The sequence below is a fragment of the Aethalodelphis obliquidens genome, unplaced genomic scaffold (assembly GCF_003676395.1).
Source record: "Aethalodelphis obliquidens isolate GAN/ISIS:26980383/991018 unplaced genomic scaffold, ASM367639v1 scaffold25, whole genome shotgun sequence".
Taxonomy (NCBI): Eukaryota; Metazoa; Chordata; class Mammalia; order Artiodactyla; family Delphinidae; genus Aethalodelphis; species Aethalodelphis obliquidens.
This window is the reverse complement of record NW_020837969.1, coordinates 18,819,489-18,840,464: the sequence shown is the minus strand read 5'-3', so window position 1 is coordinate 18,840,464 and position 20,976 is coordinate 18,819,489. Positions and strand designations below refer to the sequence as shown.

Below are 20,976 nucleotides of genomic sequence, written 5' to 3'. Positions count from 1 at the left end.
GAGCTTGCCTTTAGAAAATAGTTATGAGATATAACCATTTTGAGACAGTTGAAATAATGGAGGAGTTGAACAAAAGTCTTTAAATTTTTAACAAAGAAGTCAATATACTTGAAATTAATTACATGATATATTTATCTTTCATCAAATGCCGGTCCTTTTTCTTTAATAACTGCTTAAGAAGTGAAAACAGTCCATGTACCACCAAATTACAGTGTTTCTATTTTGCACTTTGAACCATTTTGCACTTTGAACCATTTCATTCTTTAGTTGTAGAATTCTAGAAAATAAAGATGGAAATGGCCGATGAAATAGATGATGCAGCTGAGAATGTGAATGATGTATGTTAAATGTGAAGGTTCGGCAAGCTTGGCCTAATCCCTAAGTTCTTTTCTATTCAACAATATAGTAAGATGACTGAAAACAGTAGTTAAGCTCTGGAAAGCCACTTGGATTTTCATAATAAACGCTATCTTTCCAGAATTCATGCAGGAAAAAACACCATAAAACGTCAGATGAAGGATATATAAAGATTGGTGGGATGTTGTATTTAGTATGTTTTATCTCATGTTTTACAGCTCAACATGAACTCTGCTCCTACATTTATGCATTTTCCTCCAAAAGGCAGACCCAAGAGAGCTGATACTTTTGACCTTCAAAGAATTGGATTTGCAGCTGAGCAACTAGCAAAGTGGATTGCTGACAGAACGGATGTTCATGTATGTTCATATTCCCTACCAGTTTTAATAACAGGCTAATTAGTGTGGTTTGGTAGAACATTGTAATAAAGCCACAGGATTTTTTTCTTTTTTTCAATTTCTCTATGGAACATTTCTCCTTGCTTCAAGAAAACTGCATCTGATAGCTGTAAGTTAAACTTTGAGTTAGGTGAATTTAAATGGTTTTTAAAATACTGGCTCTTAAAATATCAGGGAACCATTAAAGAATACATAAGTTAGGCACAAAGTAATTTCACAGGCTAAAAAATATACTGACTGTTGCTCAGCGGTCTTAGTAATCAAAGAAATTCTAATTAAAAAGCCAGATGTATAATTTTTAACTATCCTTTGAGCAAATAAAAATGGGATAATACCCACTTTTTCATGAGCCATGTGAGAAAATGCCACTGACATATACTGTGCTTGGGACTATAAATTGGTGTAACTATTCTAATGGTATGTGTCATGTCTTTATTTTATGGAATTTAACTTAATAACTCCACTTGAAGGAATTTAACTTAAGGATATAATCAGGAATGATTTAAATTCTTAACCATAGGAAAAAAAGTTTAAAGTTCATTTTAATGGAAAAAATCGTAAAGAAATCAAATGTGTAAAAATAAGAGACTAATTAAGTGTGCCAGAGTCTAGACAGTGGTTTGCAAGAATATCTGATGTAGAAAGAAGCTTAAGGTATAACAAGTGAAAAAGTAGGTTAGAAAAATAGTATTTATAGTATGACTCAGTAAAAGCATAAATATGAGTGTAGATGTATAGACAGTTTATTCAGCAAGTAAATGAACAAAAATGTTGATGATAGTTCATGTCTGTGTGGAGCGCTTAATGTCACCAGAATGTTCTACAGTGAACAATTATAACCAGCTACTTTAAAATTATATTTACCTTAGAAGTAATTCAGAAGCATTGATTTTTACCATAAGGTGTAAACACATTTATTCTCAGTTGAGAAAGACGTCTCTCATATTATACTACCGTCATTGTAAATAAAATAATATAGGTATTAATGATATTTCAGTGGCTAAACTTACTTCCTAACTCATCAGTTTTTTGGAAATGTTTTGGCAGATATTCAGCTCTACAATGTATCATTTATTTGGTACAAAATATTAAAGGTAATATGGAAAAGTACTATTAATTCTTTATAAGAAATACTAAATTTTAATCAGAAATGATTCTAACCTATTATCATACTTACGCATTGTTAGTAGATATTTTTTTACAAATGTGGATCTATTTATAAATAATTTCAAATTAAAAAGTTCCACAGATGAAAATAGTATAAATAGTTCCAGTGTATACCCTTTATCAGGATTCACATAGTGTTGACTTTTTACAACTTTTGCTTTGCCATTCTTATTCTTACCTCTCCTCCACCCTGTCTCTCCACACATACTTACACACCCACACACAGTCTTTTTCTGAACCATTTTAAGGTGAATTGCATCTCCTAAGAAATACATGAAGATGGTACGGTTACCACCTTCACAGATTTACACTGGTATAATATTTCTATTTGAGCTATGGTATATATTCTAGCTTTGTCAGTTGACCTAATACTATCCTTTAATAATAGTTTCCCACCTTCAGTACAAGATCCAGTCTAGAGTTAGGTATTACATTTACTTGTCCTTTAGCCTTGTTTAACCTGGAACATTTCCATAACTTATCTAAAACTTTGACATCTTGAAGAATATAATCCTCTCGCACTTTTTGAACTGAATGATCCTTATTTGATTTGCCTGATGTTTTTTTTTTTTTGACTGGATTCTGCTAATGCATTCTTGACCACAATACCACAGAGGTCATGTTTTGTTCTAACTACATGTATAGCCCATGATGCCCTCTGTCCCTCATTGGTGATGTTAATTTTGAACATCTTATCATGGTGTCTTTCATTTCTCCATTATGTAATTACTATTCTCCCCCCCCCCCACTTTCTAATTAGTAAGCTATTCTAATTAGTAAGCTATCTATGTGGAGACACCTTAAGATCATGCAAATATCTTACTCCTCATCAAAATTTTGTCAATATTTAGCATCCATTGATGAACCTTGCCTGATCCAGTTTTTATCATGATGGTTGCAAAATGATGATGTTCCAGTTCTAGCACTTTGTCCATATTTCTAGTTGGCTCATAGCATTCTGCTGTAAGCAAGAGTCCTCCCCTTTATCACTTACTCATTCATTGGTACAGACTCATGAATTGCTTTTTTTTTCCTCCAGTGGTTTGTAAGTTATTACTGTGCCTAAATGTTTTGGTGCCAAAATTGTTCTAGATTTGACTAGTGGGTGTCCCTTCATGCTGGCTTCCCTGTCCTTGTAACATGTCTCCATCATTTTCTTTTAAACACTTTCTTACTTTCTGACATAATATGTCTCAGGATCATCTTGTATCTACACATCTATTCTACCCAGTGCTCAGTTAGCCATCTCTCCTAGGAGCCTTGGTTTCCTCTCATGGGGAATGTTACTGGAACCAAGGTCTGTGAAAATTACAGCTACTTTAAAAAAAGTAGTCTGTATGCTTTGATAGTCACCATCAAAAACTGAAAAGACAACCCAAGAATGGGAGAAGTGTTTGCAAATCATTTTTCTTATAAGGGACTTATATCTAGTATATATGTGGGACTCTTAATAACCGATAAAAAGGCCACCCAATTAAAAAGTGAGCAAAGGATGTGAATAGACATTTCTTCAAGGAAAATATACAAGTGGCCAGTAAGTACAAAAAAGATGCTCAACATCATTAGTTATCAGCAAAATGCAAATCAAACCCACAGTGAGATACCACTTCACACCCACTAGGGTGGCTAGAATCAAGAAATGATGTCATAAGCACTGGCAAGTAAGTGGAGAAATACGAACCCACATACACCACTGGTGGGAATGCAAAATAGTGCAGCCACTTTGGTAAACAGTTTGACAATTCCTCAAACCATTAAACATAGTTTCTATGTGACCCAGCAATCCCACTCCTAGGTATATACCTGAGAGAAATGAAAACATACACCTACACAAGAACGTGTACAAGAATGTTTATAGCAGCATTATTCATAACAGCCACAAGGTGGAAACAACCCAAATACCCATCAACTGATTAAGTGATTAATGGATAAACAGAATGTGATATCCATACAATGGAATATTCAGCCATAAAAAGGAATGAAGCAGGGGCACATTTTCCAACAAGGATGAGCCTTGAAAAGATGATGCTAAGTGAAAGAAGCCAGTTACAAAAGACTACATATTATATGAAATTCCAGAATAGGGAAATGTATAGAGACAGACAGTAGATTTATTAGTGGTTGCTTAAGGTTGGAGGGTGAGAGGAATAAGGGAGTGAATGCTAAAGGGTATGGGATTTCCTTTTGAAGTGATTCAAATGTTCTGATACTGACTGTGGTGATGGTTGCACATACCTGTGAATATGCTAAAAAAAAAATTGGATCGTGTACTTTCAAAGGGTGGATTGTATGGTATATGGATTATAGCTCAATAAAGCTATTAAAAAACACCTTTTAAAAAGTTCCAATTCGAAATAATACAAGTATTATACCCCCCATCTCACCTCTACTTTTTACCAGATGATTCCACGTTCCATGGGTGAACCAGAACAGCTCTGGGATGAATATAAGTAGGTTTTGCATATATTTAACTGTATTCACCTAAAAGCACCTTAAGAGCAAGTCGTGTTACATAGCCATGATGTTTTTTTTTTTTTTTTTTTTTTTGCGGTACGTGGGCCCCTCACTGTTGTGGCCTCTCCCGTTGCGGAGCACAGGCTCCGCAGCCATGGCTCACGGGCCCAGCCGCTCCACGGCACGCGGGATCCTCCCGGACCGGGGCACGAACCCGTGTCCCCTGCATCGGCAGGCAGACCCTCAACCACTGCGCCACCAGGGAAGCCCAGCCATGATGTTTTAAGGCATGTATTTTTTGACTCATAAAGAGCAAAAGGAATGTTATTTCCAGGTATGAAAAGTAAGGTGACACCTTTCTGAATTACTTGTGTTAAAAGACTGGAAGGACTAGAATATGGTTCAGCGAAAAAGATTAATATTTTTCTTTAACTTTAAAAACTTTCATTGTATTCTTGCAGATTCGTGTCTTCAGACCACCCAACTACTCTGGCACCATTGCTTTGGCCTTGTTAGTGTCACTTGTGGGTGGTTTGCTGTATTTAAGAAGGAACAACTTGGAGTTCATCTATAACAAGACTGGTTGGGCCATGGTATCTCTGGTATGTTAACACATTTACCCTATTTCTTTGTGTAATGGTATAAGTTGTATAATATTAACAAAATGAGCCAGATTATTACTATAATGGAAATCAAGTCTGGATGAGAGGAATTAACTTTTTAGGACTGAAGGTGATATAATTTAAGTTCAGTTAGTCTAGACTGTGCTATCTTCCTTCTACGTTTCACTTTTAAAATATAATGTCTTTCCCTGTGTACTTGGCATATTACAAGTGCTAAATGAATGTATGTTGAATACATTTAGAAATATACTAAGAATTAGTAGTTTGGAGACTCTTACAAACTGAAGCAGTTGGAAATGTACTCATTCAGTTGTTTTTATCCAGCAACTCTTTTCTTGTGTCTCTACTATGTTCCTGATGTTTATTAGGTACTGGAGGTATAAAGGTAAGACATAGACCCTACCTGTACGTAATTCATCGTGGGGATACAAGCTAATCAGAAGACAAATACAGTGTAATGTTACACATGCTGTGATGGAGGTAAGCACAAAATATCATAGGAAGGTCACCTAATCTTGAGTGACGAAGGTCATGACAGGCTTCCTAGAGTGTGTGACTGTGTGACATCATTTATGTTTTAGAATGATCACATTGGTAGCAGTGGGCAATCAATTGAAGGGTATGTCTGGGATCAGGAAACCTGGTTAGGATACTATTAGGAGAATCCAGGTGAACGTGATCCTATTTCAGTTTGTACTAAAAGAATTTTTCTTCCCTTTATGATTGTGCTAAATTAAAAAAAATAATTAGCTAATAAAACGGAAATGTGAACAGCATATAAATAAAATATATTCAGTGATATATCTGATATTTAATAGTTATACTAATTAAAATATTGGTGTAAAATAATATAAATGGTAGCATAATATCTATATTATGCAAACAGACTTAAATTCTTACTAGAAAATGGAGCTTTCCTAATTATAGTGGGTTAATATTTTTCTCTTTGCTTTTTATATTTTAAAGACATATGACTGTTTAAAGCAAAGTATAACACTGCATTGATGGATTGGTGGGTTTGTTGTGTGTGCATGACAATAGCATGTTAAAGGATAAATTGAGCTATGTTGTTGAAAGTTCCTATATTTTACCTGATGTGGTTCAATATCAACTTTAACTTGACTGGGATGAGTTTAAGATACATATTGTAATCCTCAGAGGAACAATTGAAAACATAATACAAAGAGATTAGCTGGAAAGCTAAGATAGTGATTAAAATGGAATACTAAAAATATATAATTAACACAAAGGAGGAATGAAAGGAGGAACAGAGGAGTAAAACACAAGAAACCCAGTACAATTTAAAAAATGACAGACCTAAATACCATCATATCAGTCATATCATATCAATATACTTATATACTTTAAATATAAACAGATTTAGTACCTCAATCAAAGGACAGATATTGTCAGTTTGGATCAAAATGCAATAGCAGACTATGTGCTGTCACACAGAATATGTAAAGGATTATTGCTACTCAGTTATAAGCCAGAAATCATGGTTTTAAAAAATGACACTGTTTATAGGTAAGACGGCATTATACATATGCCAACCTTTTTCTCCTGGTGATATAACTATAAAACCTGGAGAGAATGCAAGGCTCAAGTATTTGATGTTTTTAAAAAGTGTCAGCAGGTAGATCAGGTAAGAACATCAGCTTTCAAAATGACATCTAATTAGAAGATGTTGAGGGTTGATAATTTTTTGTTTACTATTTTGGTTTTTCTTGACTTAAACTCAGTTCAGATTGAAAGTTGAAAGTGAGCCATGTGGAGCAAAGATATCTAGAAGATATCTGTGGTTCTGGCTCAAGGAGCAGTAAAGGGAATCTATAAAGCTCATCAACAAAATGAAAAGCTTTTGGTGTCATATTCAAAATATTGCTGTGAAGACTAATGTCAGGGAGCTTTTTCCCTATATTTCTTCTAGGAGTTTTACAGTTTCAGGTCTTATATTTAAATCTTGAATCCATTTTGAGTTGATTTTTGTGAGTGGTATAAGATAGGAAGTAGTTATTCACATTATTTTGTATGTGAATATTCACTTTTCCCAGCACTGTTTATTGAGGGGACTGTCCTTTCCCTTTCCCTGATGTATAGTCTTTGCTTTCTTGTCAAATATTTATTGATGGCATATGCATTAGTTATTTGTGAGCTCTCTATTCCATTGGTTTATGTGAGTTTTATGGTGGTACCATACTGTTTTGATTTTCCCACTTTTTTTTTTTTTCCTCAGTATTGCTTTGGCTATCTGGGATCATTTTGTGGTTCCATATGAATTTTTGTATTGTTTTTTTCTATTTCTGTGAAAAATGCCATTGGAATTTTGATAATGACTGCATTGAATCTATAGATGGCTTTGGGTAGTGTGGACATATTAACAATATTAATACTTCCAATCTAGGTAGTTGGATATCTATAGTGGGACACAAGATACTTCCCATTTGTTTTCTTTAATTTCTTTCATGAATGTCATGTACAGATCTTTCACCTCCTTAATAAAATGCTTAGGAATAGAATTTAACTGTTTTTGATGCTGTTGTAAATGGGATTTTTAAATTTCTTTTTTGGATAATTTATTATTAGTGTAGAAATGCAACTGAGTTCTGTATGCTGATTTTGTGTTTTGTTTTGTTATTTGGCTGTGTTGGGTCTTCATTGCTGCACGTGGGCTTTCTTCGCTAATCCTTGTTGCGGTGCGCAGGCTTCTCATTGCAGTGGCTTCTCTGTTGTGGAGCATGGGCTCTAGGCGTGTGGGCTTCAGTAGTCGTGGCACACGGGCCCAGCAGTGGCACAGGGGCTTAGTTGCTCCACGGCATGTGGGATCTCCCTGGACCAGGGCTCAAACCTGTGTCCCCTGCATTGGCAGGCAGATTCTTAACCACTGCACCACCAGGGAAGTCCTTGGAAGTCCTTGTATGTTGATTTTGAATCCTGCAACTTTAGTAAAGAAATCAGTGATTAGCTCAAACCCTTTTTTGGTGCAGTCTTTAGGAAGATCATATCATCTGCAAACACAGTTTCACTTCTTTTCTGATTTGAATACCCACTATTTCTTTTTCTTGCCTAATTGCTCTAGATAGTACTTTAGTACTATGTTGAATAAGATTGATGATAGGACCCCCTTTCTTGTTCCTGATCTTAGAGGGAAAGCTTCCAGCCTATCACAGTTGAACATGATATTAGTTGGGAGCTTATTGTATCTGGCTTTTATCATGTTGTTGTACATTCCTTCTATACCCAATTTATTGAGTTTATCATGAAAGGATGTGGAATTTTGTCAAATGCTTTTTCTATATCAACATCAATTATCATGTGATTTTTATTCATTTTGTTAATTGATATATCTCATTGATTGATTTGCAGATGTTGAATCGTCTTTACATCCCAGGGATAAACCCTACTTGTTAATGGTGTATGATTCTTTTAATGTGCTGTTGAATTTGGTTTACTGTATTTTGTTGAGAATTTTTCATGTATATTCAGCAGGGATATTGATCTGTAGCTTTATCTTTTCGTATCGGTGTAATACTGGCCTCATACAATGAGTTTGGGAGTGTTCCCTCTTTAATTTTTTGGAAGAGTTTGAAAAGGATTGGTATTAATTCTTCTTTAAATGTGTGGTAGTATTTTCCAGGGAAACCATCTGGTCTTGGGCTTTTCTTTGTTAGGAGGTCATTAGTTACTGATTCAATCTCCTTACTTGTTACAGGTCTGTTCAAATTTTCTATTTCTTCATGATTCAGTCTTGATAGGTTTGTGTTTCAAGGGTTTATCTGTTTCTTCTAGGTTGTCCAATTTGTTGGCATACAGTTGTTCATAGTAGTCTCTTATAATCCTTTGTATTTCTGAAGTATGAATTTAATGTCTCCTCTTTCATTTTATTCATTTACCTTGTCACTTGCAATCATTTTTTCCTTCACGTCTATTTTGTTTGATGAGTGCATAGCTACTCTGTTTTTTCTTTTGGTTTCCACTTGTGTGAAATATCTTTTTCCATCCCTTTTTTTGAAATTATTTGTCTCCTTGAAGCTGAAGTGAGATTCTTGAGGGCAGCATATAGTTATGTCTTCCTTTTTTATCCATTCGTTCACTCTGTGCCTTTTGTTTGGATAACTTAATCCATTTATATTTAAAGTAACTTTTGGTAGATAAGGACTTACTAATGTTATCTTATTAACTGTTTTCTAGTACCATATTACAGTTTTAGAGTATTCTGAATTTGACTATATACTTGCCTTTACCAGTGTGTTTAGCATAAAGAATGTTTTTCAGTATTTCTTGTAAAGCAAATCGATTGGTGATGAACTTCTTACCTTTTGTTTGCCTGGGAAAGTTTTTATCTATCTTTCATCCCTGAAGGATAACTTTGCCAGGTAAAGTCCTCTTGGTTGGCATTTTTTTTTTTCTTGTAGCATTTTTAATGCTTCATTCCACTGTCTCCTGGCTTGCAAGGTTTCTGCTGAGAAATACACTGATAGCCTTAAGGGGGGTGTATCTTGGAGAAGATGATTTAGGGTTGAAATTTGGTGGTACTATGCTGGGAGAACAGTATTTTGCAAAGTGGAGAAAATAAATTAGGGCAGGATTGTGCACATGTTTGTGTTTAGCAAATATGCTTAGAGAGAGTAGTTTTGAAAATAAGTCTACTTTTTAGTAACTTTACTGCTGTTAAAAACTATCTTTTTTCCCTCAATTTTAATTACATCAGGAAGGGACATTCCCTAGGGATAACCTCTAATAAGCAAAGCAATCCTTTGACTTTTTCCTATGTTTATAAAGACCTTTATGTAAATATACATATGTGTAAGTATTTTAAAAAATATATTGTTCAGTGACAGTTGTATTTGTTTCCTAATTGTGAAAATTCAGATTTAATTCTGTTTTGGGGGCTCTTTTCATCAGGCATTATTTCTTAAACTTTCTGCCCCTTTCTTCTTTTCTCCTGGGACTCCAGTAATACACAGATAGTTCCTTTTAGAGTTATGTAGGTTTTTGTCACTCTTGTCTATTCTTTTCTCTGTTCCCCCGACTGGATAATTTCAAGTGATCTCTACAGATTCTTTCTTCCAGTTGATCCAATCTGATGTTGATATTCTCTATGGCATTTTTCATTTTATTTGTCATATTCTTCAGCTCCCAAATTTCTATTTGGTTCTTTTTTATGAATCCTATCTCTCTGTTAAACTTCTCATTTTGTTCATGTATTATTTTCCTGATTTTATGGAATTATCTTTGTGTGTTTTCTTGTAGCTCATTGACTGAGCTTCCTTAAAACAACTATTTTGAATTCTTTATTAGTTGGTCACTGGAAAACTGTACTCCTTTGATGGTGTCATGTTCCTTGAAATTGAAGTCTTGCATTGCTTTCTTCATATTTGAAGAAGTGTACCTCTTCCAAAATTAGGTGGCTTTGGGAGAGAAATTCCTTTCTTCAGCCATGTTAGGGACTCTGAGGCTTTCTCAGATCTTTTCTGTGGATAAGCCTGTTCCATCTTGTGGGCATACTCAAGATTGTATCCTTTCTCTCAATCTTGTAAAGCTAGGTTGGGTGCTGATAGCCTCCCATTTGCTCACTTTCCCTAGGGTGTTGCTGAATGCTCTAGTTTGTGTCCTTTCTCCTAGTCCTGCAGAGTTGACTGGCTTTCTGCACGTGCCAGTAGCTGTCACAGAGGCTTACTTTCACCACCTTCAGGGTATGCCATGGTATATGGCAAATGCTGCTTATGAACATAGAAGCAAAAAGTTTTTTGAAAATGTGTTACCAACCAAATTTAGCTAATTCATGATGAATTAAGAAAGTGAACTTTCTTAAGTAGGTTAAGGGTATCTTAAAATCTCTAGCAAATATCTTAGTAGTGATAACTTAAAATGATGCCTACAATCACCTGCTTTTCATCATTTTACTAGTGGTCTTAGTCAAAGCCTAAGAACAGAAAAAGAAATACAGGGAACAAAAAAGTGTAAAAGAGATTTACCTAAGATATGATTTGCCTATGGTATGACATGGAAATTTCATCACAATTTATGGAGAACCAATAATGAAATTAATACTAGAGTTGAACAGTTTTCTGAATTCAAAGTCAGTCCCCAAGAATCATTAGTAAACATTTTCAGTAGATAATTGAAAATATAGTCTCTTTCCCAATAGGAAGAAGAAAAGTAATGGTACTTAAAAAGTAACAAAAGAGGAAACTTTAATATATATGCATACAAATGTATATGCTAAGTGTCAGTTTTCTCCTTTTGCCTTCTTGCAATAGCCCTTCCTCCTTCCATTTTTCTTTTCAACCAAGAATTAGTGGTGTTTATGACTGAGTTGGATGTGATAGGATAGACTAATAAGCAGCCCAAGCAAATCACCTTAAAGCACCCATCACCTGCAATAATAACTAGAGTCTAGAAATTCACAGAGAACCTCTATGGCTTTGTGGTAGATAGAGAAGTACAAACTTGAAGTTTGGATTTTTTAGAGTAAGGAAGATAAGAGTTTTCAAGGAAAGTGTCTTAATATTTTCTCACTTTTTGATAACTGAGTTAAAAGAGATGAATTAGTTTATACTCTGGTTAGTATAACTGGATACTATGGATGATCTCTATCACCATAGTCATTAAGTTTCAAAGCGTTTTGGGTTTTGCTCAGGTTGCTTCATTTAGTAAAACTACCCAGTTTCTTGGTAGAAATACAGCACTTCTTTCAAAGTGTTGGAAAGTTAAAACTCCTTTAGTATTTCAACTTCAATATACCAAATTTTGTCACTGTTTCAGTCTACTAAAAAACTGTCTACTTAAGATGTAATCCTGTGGCTGAAGTGGACTCAGATGACATTAGCATGCCTTCTTCATTATTCTCTCTCCTTGAGAAGAGCCCCAGAATTATTGTTGAAAGTTAGTAATAACAGGCATTACTGTTTACTGCATCGCTTCCTTCTTTTGGGGTATGTTTTATATGCTTATTCCCTATAATAACTATGAAAAGGAATTTGTATTATCCTCAAACAAGGAAACTAAGATTCAGTAAACTCAATTTGCAGGAGCTCACACAGCTAGAAAATGGTTAACTGGGATTTGATTCTGTGTGTGTGTCTGACTTCAAGTTCTGTATTCTTTTCACAGTGCTGGGTTCTCTAAATCTGGGCACGTGTCTCGTATGCCGGACGTTTAACCCAGGGCATGCAGTGAGCCATTAGGACTGTAAACAAATGCCTAAGAACATTTATGTGATGCATATATGTTAGTACTCCAACAATCAATTTTCTTGCCCCTCTGCTACATCATGCAGATTTGTTTTTCTTCTTTGAATCCTTGAAAGCTAATGTGCTTGGCATAACAGAAGATATTCTAACATTCACAAACACATACTTGAGAAGGAAATCTGGGCAGGTATATCTGCTCCCCAGTGGCAGCCTTTCAGAAGTCAGTAACAGGATGCAGAGAACAGACATGTTTTCAAACAATACATTTGAAAACTACTCTGAATATAAAATGTTCATTTGTGGGGTTTTTTTCTTATCTGCTGATGGCTTATGAAACTATTCAAGTCACTTAAACAATGAGGTCAGATAAATAATTTGAATCTCCTTTACCATTTTCTGTCTGATAGTCACCATTACCACCCCAAAATTGATTTTTGTTTATAAAGAAAAACATTTTTAAGTGAAAAACTGGATTTGTTCAATTCCAGTCTTTTTTTAAATCCTATTCTTGGGATATCCTTACAAAGTTAAGAGGCTATCCAAAATGCTGAAGCATTTATTCAGATTCTTAAACATCTGTCTATTAAAAGCAACCAATATCCCATTTTCCTTTGGAAATGAGAATATATTTTAAAATAATTTTTGGCAAAGTCTTGTCATCTGATTTGTAGAAACTCTGATGAAAGCCTTGGATTGCACAGTAAAATGAAAGCTCCTAAAATAAAAATAGTAATGAACTATACAACAGCAGACCACTTCTGTAATGAAAAAATTTATATGCAAAAGGAAAATAATGAGAAAAACAATTCGGTAGAGAATGTCTAGCCACATGCTCACTTCTTAGTAAAGAACAAGTCTACCTCTAGCCACATGCTCACTTCTTAGTAAAGAACAAGTCTACCTACAATTAGCAGTTGTGTCTTACCACTGAACCTGTGCAGAAGTACTTCTGGGATTACTTTAGACTGTATTCTGTGGCTGGTAATTTTCTTTTTCATTATCATATTCATATTATTGTTTATGACTCACGGGATTAAGAATGAAATGTATACTGGGGAGAGAAGGCTATTCATAGTGCTTTAGGGTGTAGGATAGAGACAAAGCTTGCAATTGCACAGGGGAGGTAACATATGGAAATGCTGAAACATACATAGATATTGGAGCTTCCTGGTTTTGAGTTTAAAAAAAAAAAAAATAGGTAAAGGAGTATTCGTAAGTACTTCCTGGTCTCATGCTTCCTAAGGGGAAAAAAGTGCTTGTTAACTACTATTTGCTTGTTAACTACTATTTAATAGGTACTGATGATTGCTTATGGAGCTGAATATAGATTGGTTCTGTTTTGGTTTAACTTGGCTTTCCAAACTTCCTCCACCCCCTAAAGATAGAGGATGGTGGACAATAAGCATACACAGTACGTGCTTCATGGTGAGTTTAAAGCAAAATGGTTGAGTAAAGTATTGAACTACACCGGTACATAACTTCAGGGAGTGTAGGATAGATATATAGTTTATGGTCTTCAGGAAGAAATGTTGACTAGGAATTTCAAAATGAGTTAAAATGTTATGTTTTGTAGCCCTTGAATGCAGAGCTTCATGGAAGGCTAATGCTCTTCAGAGATGGCTGTCATTTCAAACCAGAAATATGAGTGTGAGGAGTAGTTACATTCATTAAAAACACAAAGAAAAACATCCTAAGAATCTGCGAGTAAAGCCATGAAAGATAAAACATCATTTAAAAGGTCTAATAACCCAAACCTTATTATTACAGTAAATCTCAGTAGGATAGAAGCTGTTTTCTGCCTTTTAACACTGATGCTCTGCATTATAGGATGATTCACATACCTTAATGTTTCTTCTGTCTCAAAGAAATTATATCAGTTTAATTATGTTTTATGAAAAACTAATATATATTATTACACAATTTTCACAATTCCTGAAAGGTTCTTTGGTGTCTATACATTAGTGAGTGCTCTGAAGTCAGGGCAGCTCTGACTTCAAATAGAGTGGAATAAGCTCCTTTTTCTTTCAAATTTTTCTTGAATAAAATTATGTACTTTGTAATATCATAAAGGTACGATCTCTGTGGCATATTATTTTGTTCTCTTTCCAAGTGAAAAGCAAATAATTGCTGATAATATTTGTTTGAATAAAAAGTTTTTCCCATCAGGCAACTGAATCATTTGCCCATTTGAAGACAGGTATGTCCGTTATTTCTGTGTATTTTTGTTTGGGTCAGGAGTATGGCAACAATATAATGAATTAATATCTTCTTAGGGTATATTTTTCTTAATAAATCTAGCACTTAATTTTCCTTCAGGAGGATAGATAATGTTCTCACTAAACTCGAAGAACATTTTAAAATTACTAATAGATAGATGGACCTGCCTTTTTTTTTTGGAATTGGAATGTGGTTGTCTGAGTTTTTTGCTTATTATAAAGTCACCAGTAAGCCTCAATGTGAAGATCCAGTACATGGGGTGACCACCTAGCTTCTATACTCCATTTATCATAAGATTTCTCAATAGAGGGAACATAATAAAGGCCCTACATGACAAGCCCACAGCTGACATGGTACTCAGTGGTGAAAAGCTGAATGCTTTTCCTCTAAGATCAGGAAGAAAGCAAGGATGTCCACTCTCACCACTTTTATTTGACATATTCAAAGTCCTAGTCAGAGCAATTAAGCAAGAAAAAGAAATAAAAGACATCCAAATCAGAAAGGAAGAAGGAAAACCATCACTATTTTCAGATAACATAATACTGTATATAGAAAACCCTGAAGACTCCACCAAAAAACTACTATAATTAGTAAATGAATTCAATAAAGTTGCAGGCTAAAAAAAATCAATATATAGAACTATGTGGCATTTCCATATACTAATATCAAACTATCAGAGAAATTAAAAAACCAATTCCATTTACAATTCATCAAAAAGAATAAAATACCTAGGAATAAGTTTAACCAAGGAGTTGAGAGAACTGTATACCAAAAACTATTAAGATATTGATGAAAGAAATTGAAGATGATACAAATAAATGGAAAGTTATATCATGCTCATGGATTGGAAGAACTAGTATTGTTAACATGAACTACCAAATATTATACTACCCAAAGCAATGTACAAATTCAGTGCCATCCCTATCAAAATTCACAGAAATAGAAGAAATCCTAAAGTTTGTATGGATCCATAAAGGACCCTGAATAGCAAAATCAATCTTAAAAACAAAGTTGGAGGCATCATGCTCCCTGATTTCAAACTTTATTACAAAGCTGTAGTAATCAAAATATAATGATATTGGAATAAAAATGGACATACAGATCAATGGAACAGAATAGAGAGCCCTGAAATAAACACACACATATGTGGTCAATTAATTTATGACAAAGTAGCCAAGAATATACATTGGGGAAGGACAGTCTCTTCAATAAATGGTATTGGGAAAACTGGACAGCCACATGCAAAGGAATAAAACTTGACCCCTACCCTTACCCTGTACACAGAAATTAACTCAAAATGGATAAAAGAGTTGAATGTAAGACCTGAAACGATAAAACTCCCAGGAGAAAACCTAGGTGGTAAGCTCTTTGATGTTGTTCTTGGTGATAAGTTTTTGTATTTGACATCAAAAACCAAGGCAAAACAAGCAAAAATAAACAAGTGGGACGACATCAAACTAAAAAGCTTCTGCATAGCAAAGGTCGACAAAATGAAAAGGCAACCTGAATGGAAGAAACTATTTGCAAATCATGTATTTGATAAGGGGTTGATATCCAGGATATATAAAGAACTCATACAACTCAGTAGTAAAAACAACAAACAAGTCAATTAAAAAATAGGCAGAGGATCTGAATAGACATTTTCCTAAAGAGATACAGATGGTGCAGGTACATGTGAAAAGATGCTCAGTATTACTGATCATCAGAGAAGTGCAAATAAAAACCACCATGAAATGTCACTTCACACCTGTAAGAATAGCTATTATTAAAATGTCAAGAAATAACAAGTGTTGGAACCCTCGTGCACTACTGGTGAGAATGTAAATTGGTATAGCCACTGTGGAATAGCATATGGAGGTTCCTTAAAAAATTAAAGTAGAACTACTATATGATCTAGCAATTCTTTTATCAGAAGAAAACAAAAAAACTAATATATATGTACCTCCATGTTCATTGCAGCATTATTTACAATAGCCAAGATATGGAAACAGTCTAAGTGTCCATCAATGAATGGATAAAGACATTGTGGTAAATACAATGAATATTATTCAACCATTAAAAAATTAAATCTTGCCATTTGTGACAACATAAGTGGACCTTGAAGGCATTATTATATTGGGTTGGCCAGAAAGTTCGTTCGATTAGTGAATACGTTGTTCAGTAAAGTTCTTGGTGAAACTGAAGAATGTGTACTTAAAACCAAACGAATTTTTTGGCCAACCCAATACCAAGTGAAGAAAGGCTTACGTGTGGAATCTAAGACAAAAACAAAAAGAGCAACCCCCCCCCAAAAAAAAACCCCCAACAAAACCAGAGATACAGAGAAGAGGGGGTGCGTGGTGCATGTAGGTGAAATGGGCACAGGGTGTCAAAAGGTACAAACTTCAGTTATAAAGTAAATGACTATTGGGGATGTAATGTACAACATAGCAACTATAGTCAGTACTGTACTGCATATTTCAAAGTTGTTAAGAGAATAGATCTTAAATGTTCTCATCACAAGAAAGATAGTCTATATATGTATGATGACAGATGTTAAACTAGACTTACTGTGGTCATCATTTCCCCATATATACAGATATCAAACCATTATGTTGTACACCTGAAACTAATATAATGTATGTCAGTTACAGCTCAAATAAAATAAAAGGTGAATTGTGAATCTCAGTGTGTTGTGCATCTCAGTGTGAAATGTAAACATTAACACTTTTAGAAGAAAACATAGGTATTTATCTTTATGATTGCTGGATTGGCAAAGATTTCTTGAAACAGACCATAATGGAAGAAATAACTGGTAAACTGAACTTCAGTGAATTAAGAACTTCTGTTTGCCAAAAGATACCATTAAGAAAATGAAAAGGAAGGCAAGTCACAAGCTTGGTAAAGATTATTTGCTATGTGTATACTTACTTATTTTATATATATAAAGAACTTTAGAAAACAATAAGCAAAAGTCAGATAATCAAATTTTGAAGAGGAGTAAAGACTTGCTGGGTACTTTACCAAAACGTTCAAATTTCAGTAAACATATGAAAACATATTCAACTTTGTTAATCATCTGGATATTCTGAAATAAAACTGCAGTATAGGGCTTCCCTGGTGGCACAGTGGTTAAGAATCCGCCTGCCTATGCAGGGGACACGGATTCAAGCCCTGGTCTGGGAAGATCCCACATGCCACAGAGCAACTAAGCCCGTGCGCCACAACTACTAAGCTTGTGCTCTAGAGCCTGCGAGCTGCAACTACTGAAGCCCGCATGCCAGAGAGCTCGTGCTCTGCAACAAGAGGCCACCGCAGTGAGAAGCCACACACCACAACGAGGAGCCCCTGCTCGCTACAACTAGAGAAAGCCCATGCACAGCAACGAAGATCCAATGCAGCCAACAATAAAAAAAAAACCAAAAAAAACAAACAAAAAAAACTATAGTATGGCCTGCCACACCTCTACCAGGATAGCCAAGATGAACATACACACACACACACATGCAGAGATAATGCCAGTTGTTGGTATGGATGTGAATGGACCAGAACTCTGAAACACTGCTAGTTGGAGTGTAAATTTGGTTGAAAGTTCTGAGAAATGTTTGGTTAGTCCACTAAAGCCTGGTATACACATACTCTGTGATGCAGCATTTTCAAAAAAATATCCTTACCCCTTTGGAGGGTTATGCAGGTAATGATTAGGAAGAGGCATCAGTGGACACCTGTTTTTCTAACAGTATTCCACTTCCTGATCTCAGTGTTGGTTACAAGGGTATGCTCATGTAAAATTCATTGAACTGTATGTACCCTTATGAATCATGTCCTTTTCTGCATGAATATTTTAGTAAATAGATAAATAAAATTCTAGCTAAGTTAATTACAAAAATTTAAATTTCCAAACTAATGAGAGCAGTGAAGTACTGGACATTTCAGTTGTTAAAATCAAAACAGGAAATATCAATTATACTTACTTAGAAAAAGAGTTTCTATAAATTTGGGCTGTTTTGCATTTTAGAAGTTTATGTTTGTTTAGTATGTTGTGAGAAGTGCCACAGCTCTGTGTGTAATTATAAATAAATACTGTAAATACATCTGTCACTACTTGAAATGACTCATGTTTAAACACCATGTTTAAGCCAGCTTTTCTTGGACCATTTCTTGGAATTTTGAATAAATCATGTATTAAGATGAATTTTTTAAAACTTCTGTAACAAACCATAGATAGTGTAGCTATTGCTATTTAATTTTAACATCTCATTTTAAAATTTGAGCATTTTCTCTTATGTGTAAGTAAAATTTATAATATTGGAATATATATATTTCCTATTAATGCATTAAATCACCAAGACCTCATGTGGATCTAATAACTACCATAGTTTTCAAGTAGTCTGAATATAAACAATATTTTGAGATAGTTACTCTTATAATATGAAAATGTTATAGTATGAAGATATTTGCATTTCCCTCACTAAGGAAAATCACAGGTGCTGCTAAAACTATTGTGATCTGTCGACTACATTCATAGTTGAAGGAAATGATATATTAGAAGATAGTGAAAATGAAGATTTGCTTTTATCCCATTTAAGTACCCAGATCTCCTTCTGCCACTGCATTCTATGCACAGCCCCTTGGAGTCTGTGTACTGCTGTATTACTTGAACCTTTTCTGCTCTTATCTAAGAGTAACACCCCGACTTGTGTACTAGATCTTATCACATCTCATGTATTCAATGACAGTTTTCCAACAATTCTCCCCTCTTTCTTTGTCATCCTAATCTTTTCCTTTTATTACTGAATCTCGTTAGCAGTGCAAACATCTCCTTATTCATCCTAAAGGGACATGACACCATTTTCCCTTCCAGATATTGTTCTATTTACCTGATCCCTCTTAGAGCAAAACTCCTTGAAACAGTTGTCTACATTGTTTCCTTATTTTTTCATAAGGCTTTTGCCTCACTTTTCCATTGAAAATGCTCTAGTCAAGGGCACAAATATTTTCCAGGGAAATAAATTCAATTTTTAGCTCTGGGTCTTCATATTACTGCTCTCTCTGTATCTACAGAACTGATGTCTTCATCCAGAATCACTTGTCTTCCAGGAGGCCACACTCGTGATTTTCCTTACTTCTTTGACTGCTACTTCTTAATCATCTTTGCTCATCCATTTTTTATCTTCTGCACTTATTTTGGTGTTAACAGGGGGTTCTGATCTTGGTCATCTCCATTTATATTTACTTAACTGGTGTCCAGCTTTAAAGGTTAAATACTGTCTAACTATTATTGAGTCCTAAATTTTATCTTGGGGACAGATCTTCCCTGTAAACTCCAGACTGATAAATCCAACTAGCTCATGCTGCACCTCTACCTGGAAGTCTACTGGGTGTCTCCAAATGAACAGGTACAGGACAGACTCCCCATCTCAGGCCCCAGGCCTAATTCTCCCATAGCATTTGACTTCTCATGTTCAAGTCAAAAACCTCATAGTCTTCCTTTACCACTTCTTCCCTGCCATACCCCACATCTAATCTTTCAGAAAATCCTGTTGACTCTTCCTTCCAAATATGTCCAGATTCCAACGATTTCTCACCATACCTACCACCCTTGTTTGAGCTCTAATTATTTCTTAATCCACTTATTGCAGTAGCCTTTTAACTATATCCTAGCTTCCATCTTTACCCACCATATGGTTAATTTTCAAAATTCCAACCCAGGAGGCTCTGGGATCTGGCCCTGTACTACTTCACCAACCTTATCCATTTATCCATTTCCCCTCATCAACTGTCCTTCAGTCGTCTTGGCTTCTTTACTCTTTCTAAAAGGTGCCAGACATTGTCCTTCAGTAGAGCCTGGTTCACTGGCTCTTCCCTCTTTCCCCAAGTATTTACATGGCTTTTAGACATCATCAGATCTCTGCTGAAAATGCCACTGCCTTGGAGAGGCCCCTCCCAACCACTCATTAGTATTGCAACCCCTTCTCTCATGAATTCTTTCCACGTTCACTGCTTTACTTTTCCTCAGTTCATTTATCATTGTCTCTCATATAATTTAATTTTTTACTGTCTGTTTTCTCCCTATAGAATGTAAGCTCCAAGAGGGGAGTTTCCCCCCTTATATTTTTGTTCATTGATTTATTCTTGGCTTCTGAAACAGTTCTTGAATATATAGTGGGTTCTCAGTATATAAATGTTGAATGAATGAATGAGAAATACCTACTTATTTTTTATGATTCAGAGCACATGTCACTTATTTAGGATTTTCACTGAAGGGCAGGGACTATCTTTATCTTATTCATTGCTATATTCCTAGTATCCAGTAAATACTTGGTATGCTCAGTTAATAATTGTCAAATGAGTAAATTAAACTGGAATGGCTTCAGAGAGAACCATACATAGACCCCAAGTGTAGAGAGGTTGGTTAGGTAGGAGTCCTAGGCAGGTACGGCATTAATTAACAAGATGTAAACGTAGGCACTGCTTCCTGGATGGAGGGGGTGGAGCAAGAAGAGTGACCTGAATGAAGCATAGAGAGCCAGTTAAGGAGTGTGGGGCACGGTGCTATTTAGGAATGTGGGACCAGGTTGTGGA

At 35.1% G+C, this 20,976-nt stretch overlaps 1 protein-coding gene across 4 annotated transcripts in view; it reads left to right on the top strand.

The window, feature by feature from the left end:
- Nucleotides 1-20,976, top strand: part of TUSC3 (tumor suppressor candidate 3) — a 183,611-nt gene that overhangs the window by 81,712 nt on the left and 80,923 nt on the right. For all 4 annotated transcript variants that reach the window (XM_027122717.1, XM_027122716.1, XM_027122718.1 and 1 more), the window contains exons 4-5: nt 576-716; nt 4,838-4,978. In XM_027122717.1, the coding sequence (XP_026978518.1) occupies nt 576-716; nt 4,838-4,978 (282 nt within the window). The remainder of the gene's footprint in view (nt 1-575; nt 717-4,837; nt 4,979-20,976) is intronic.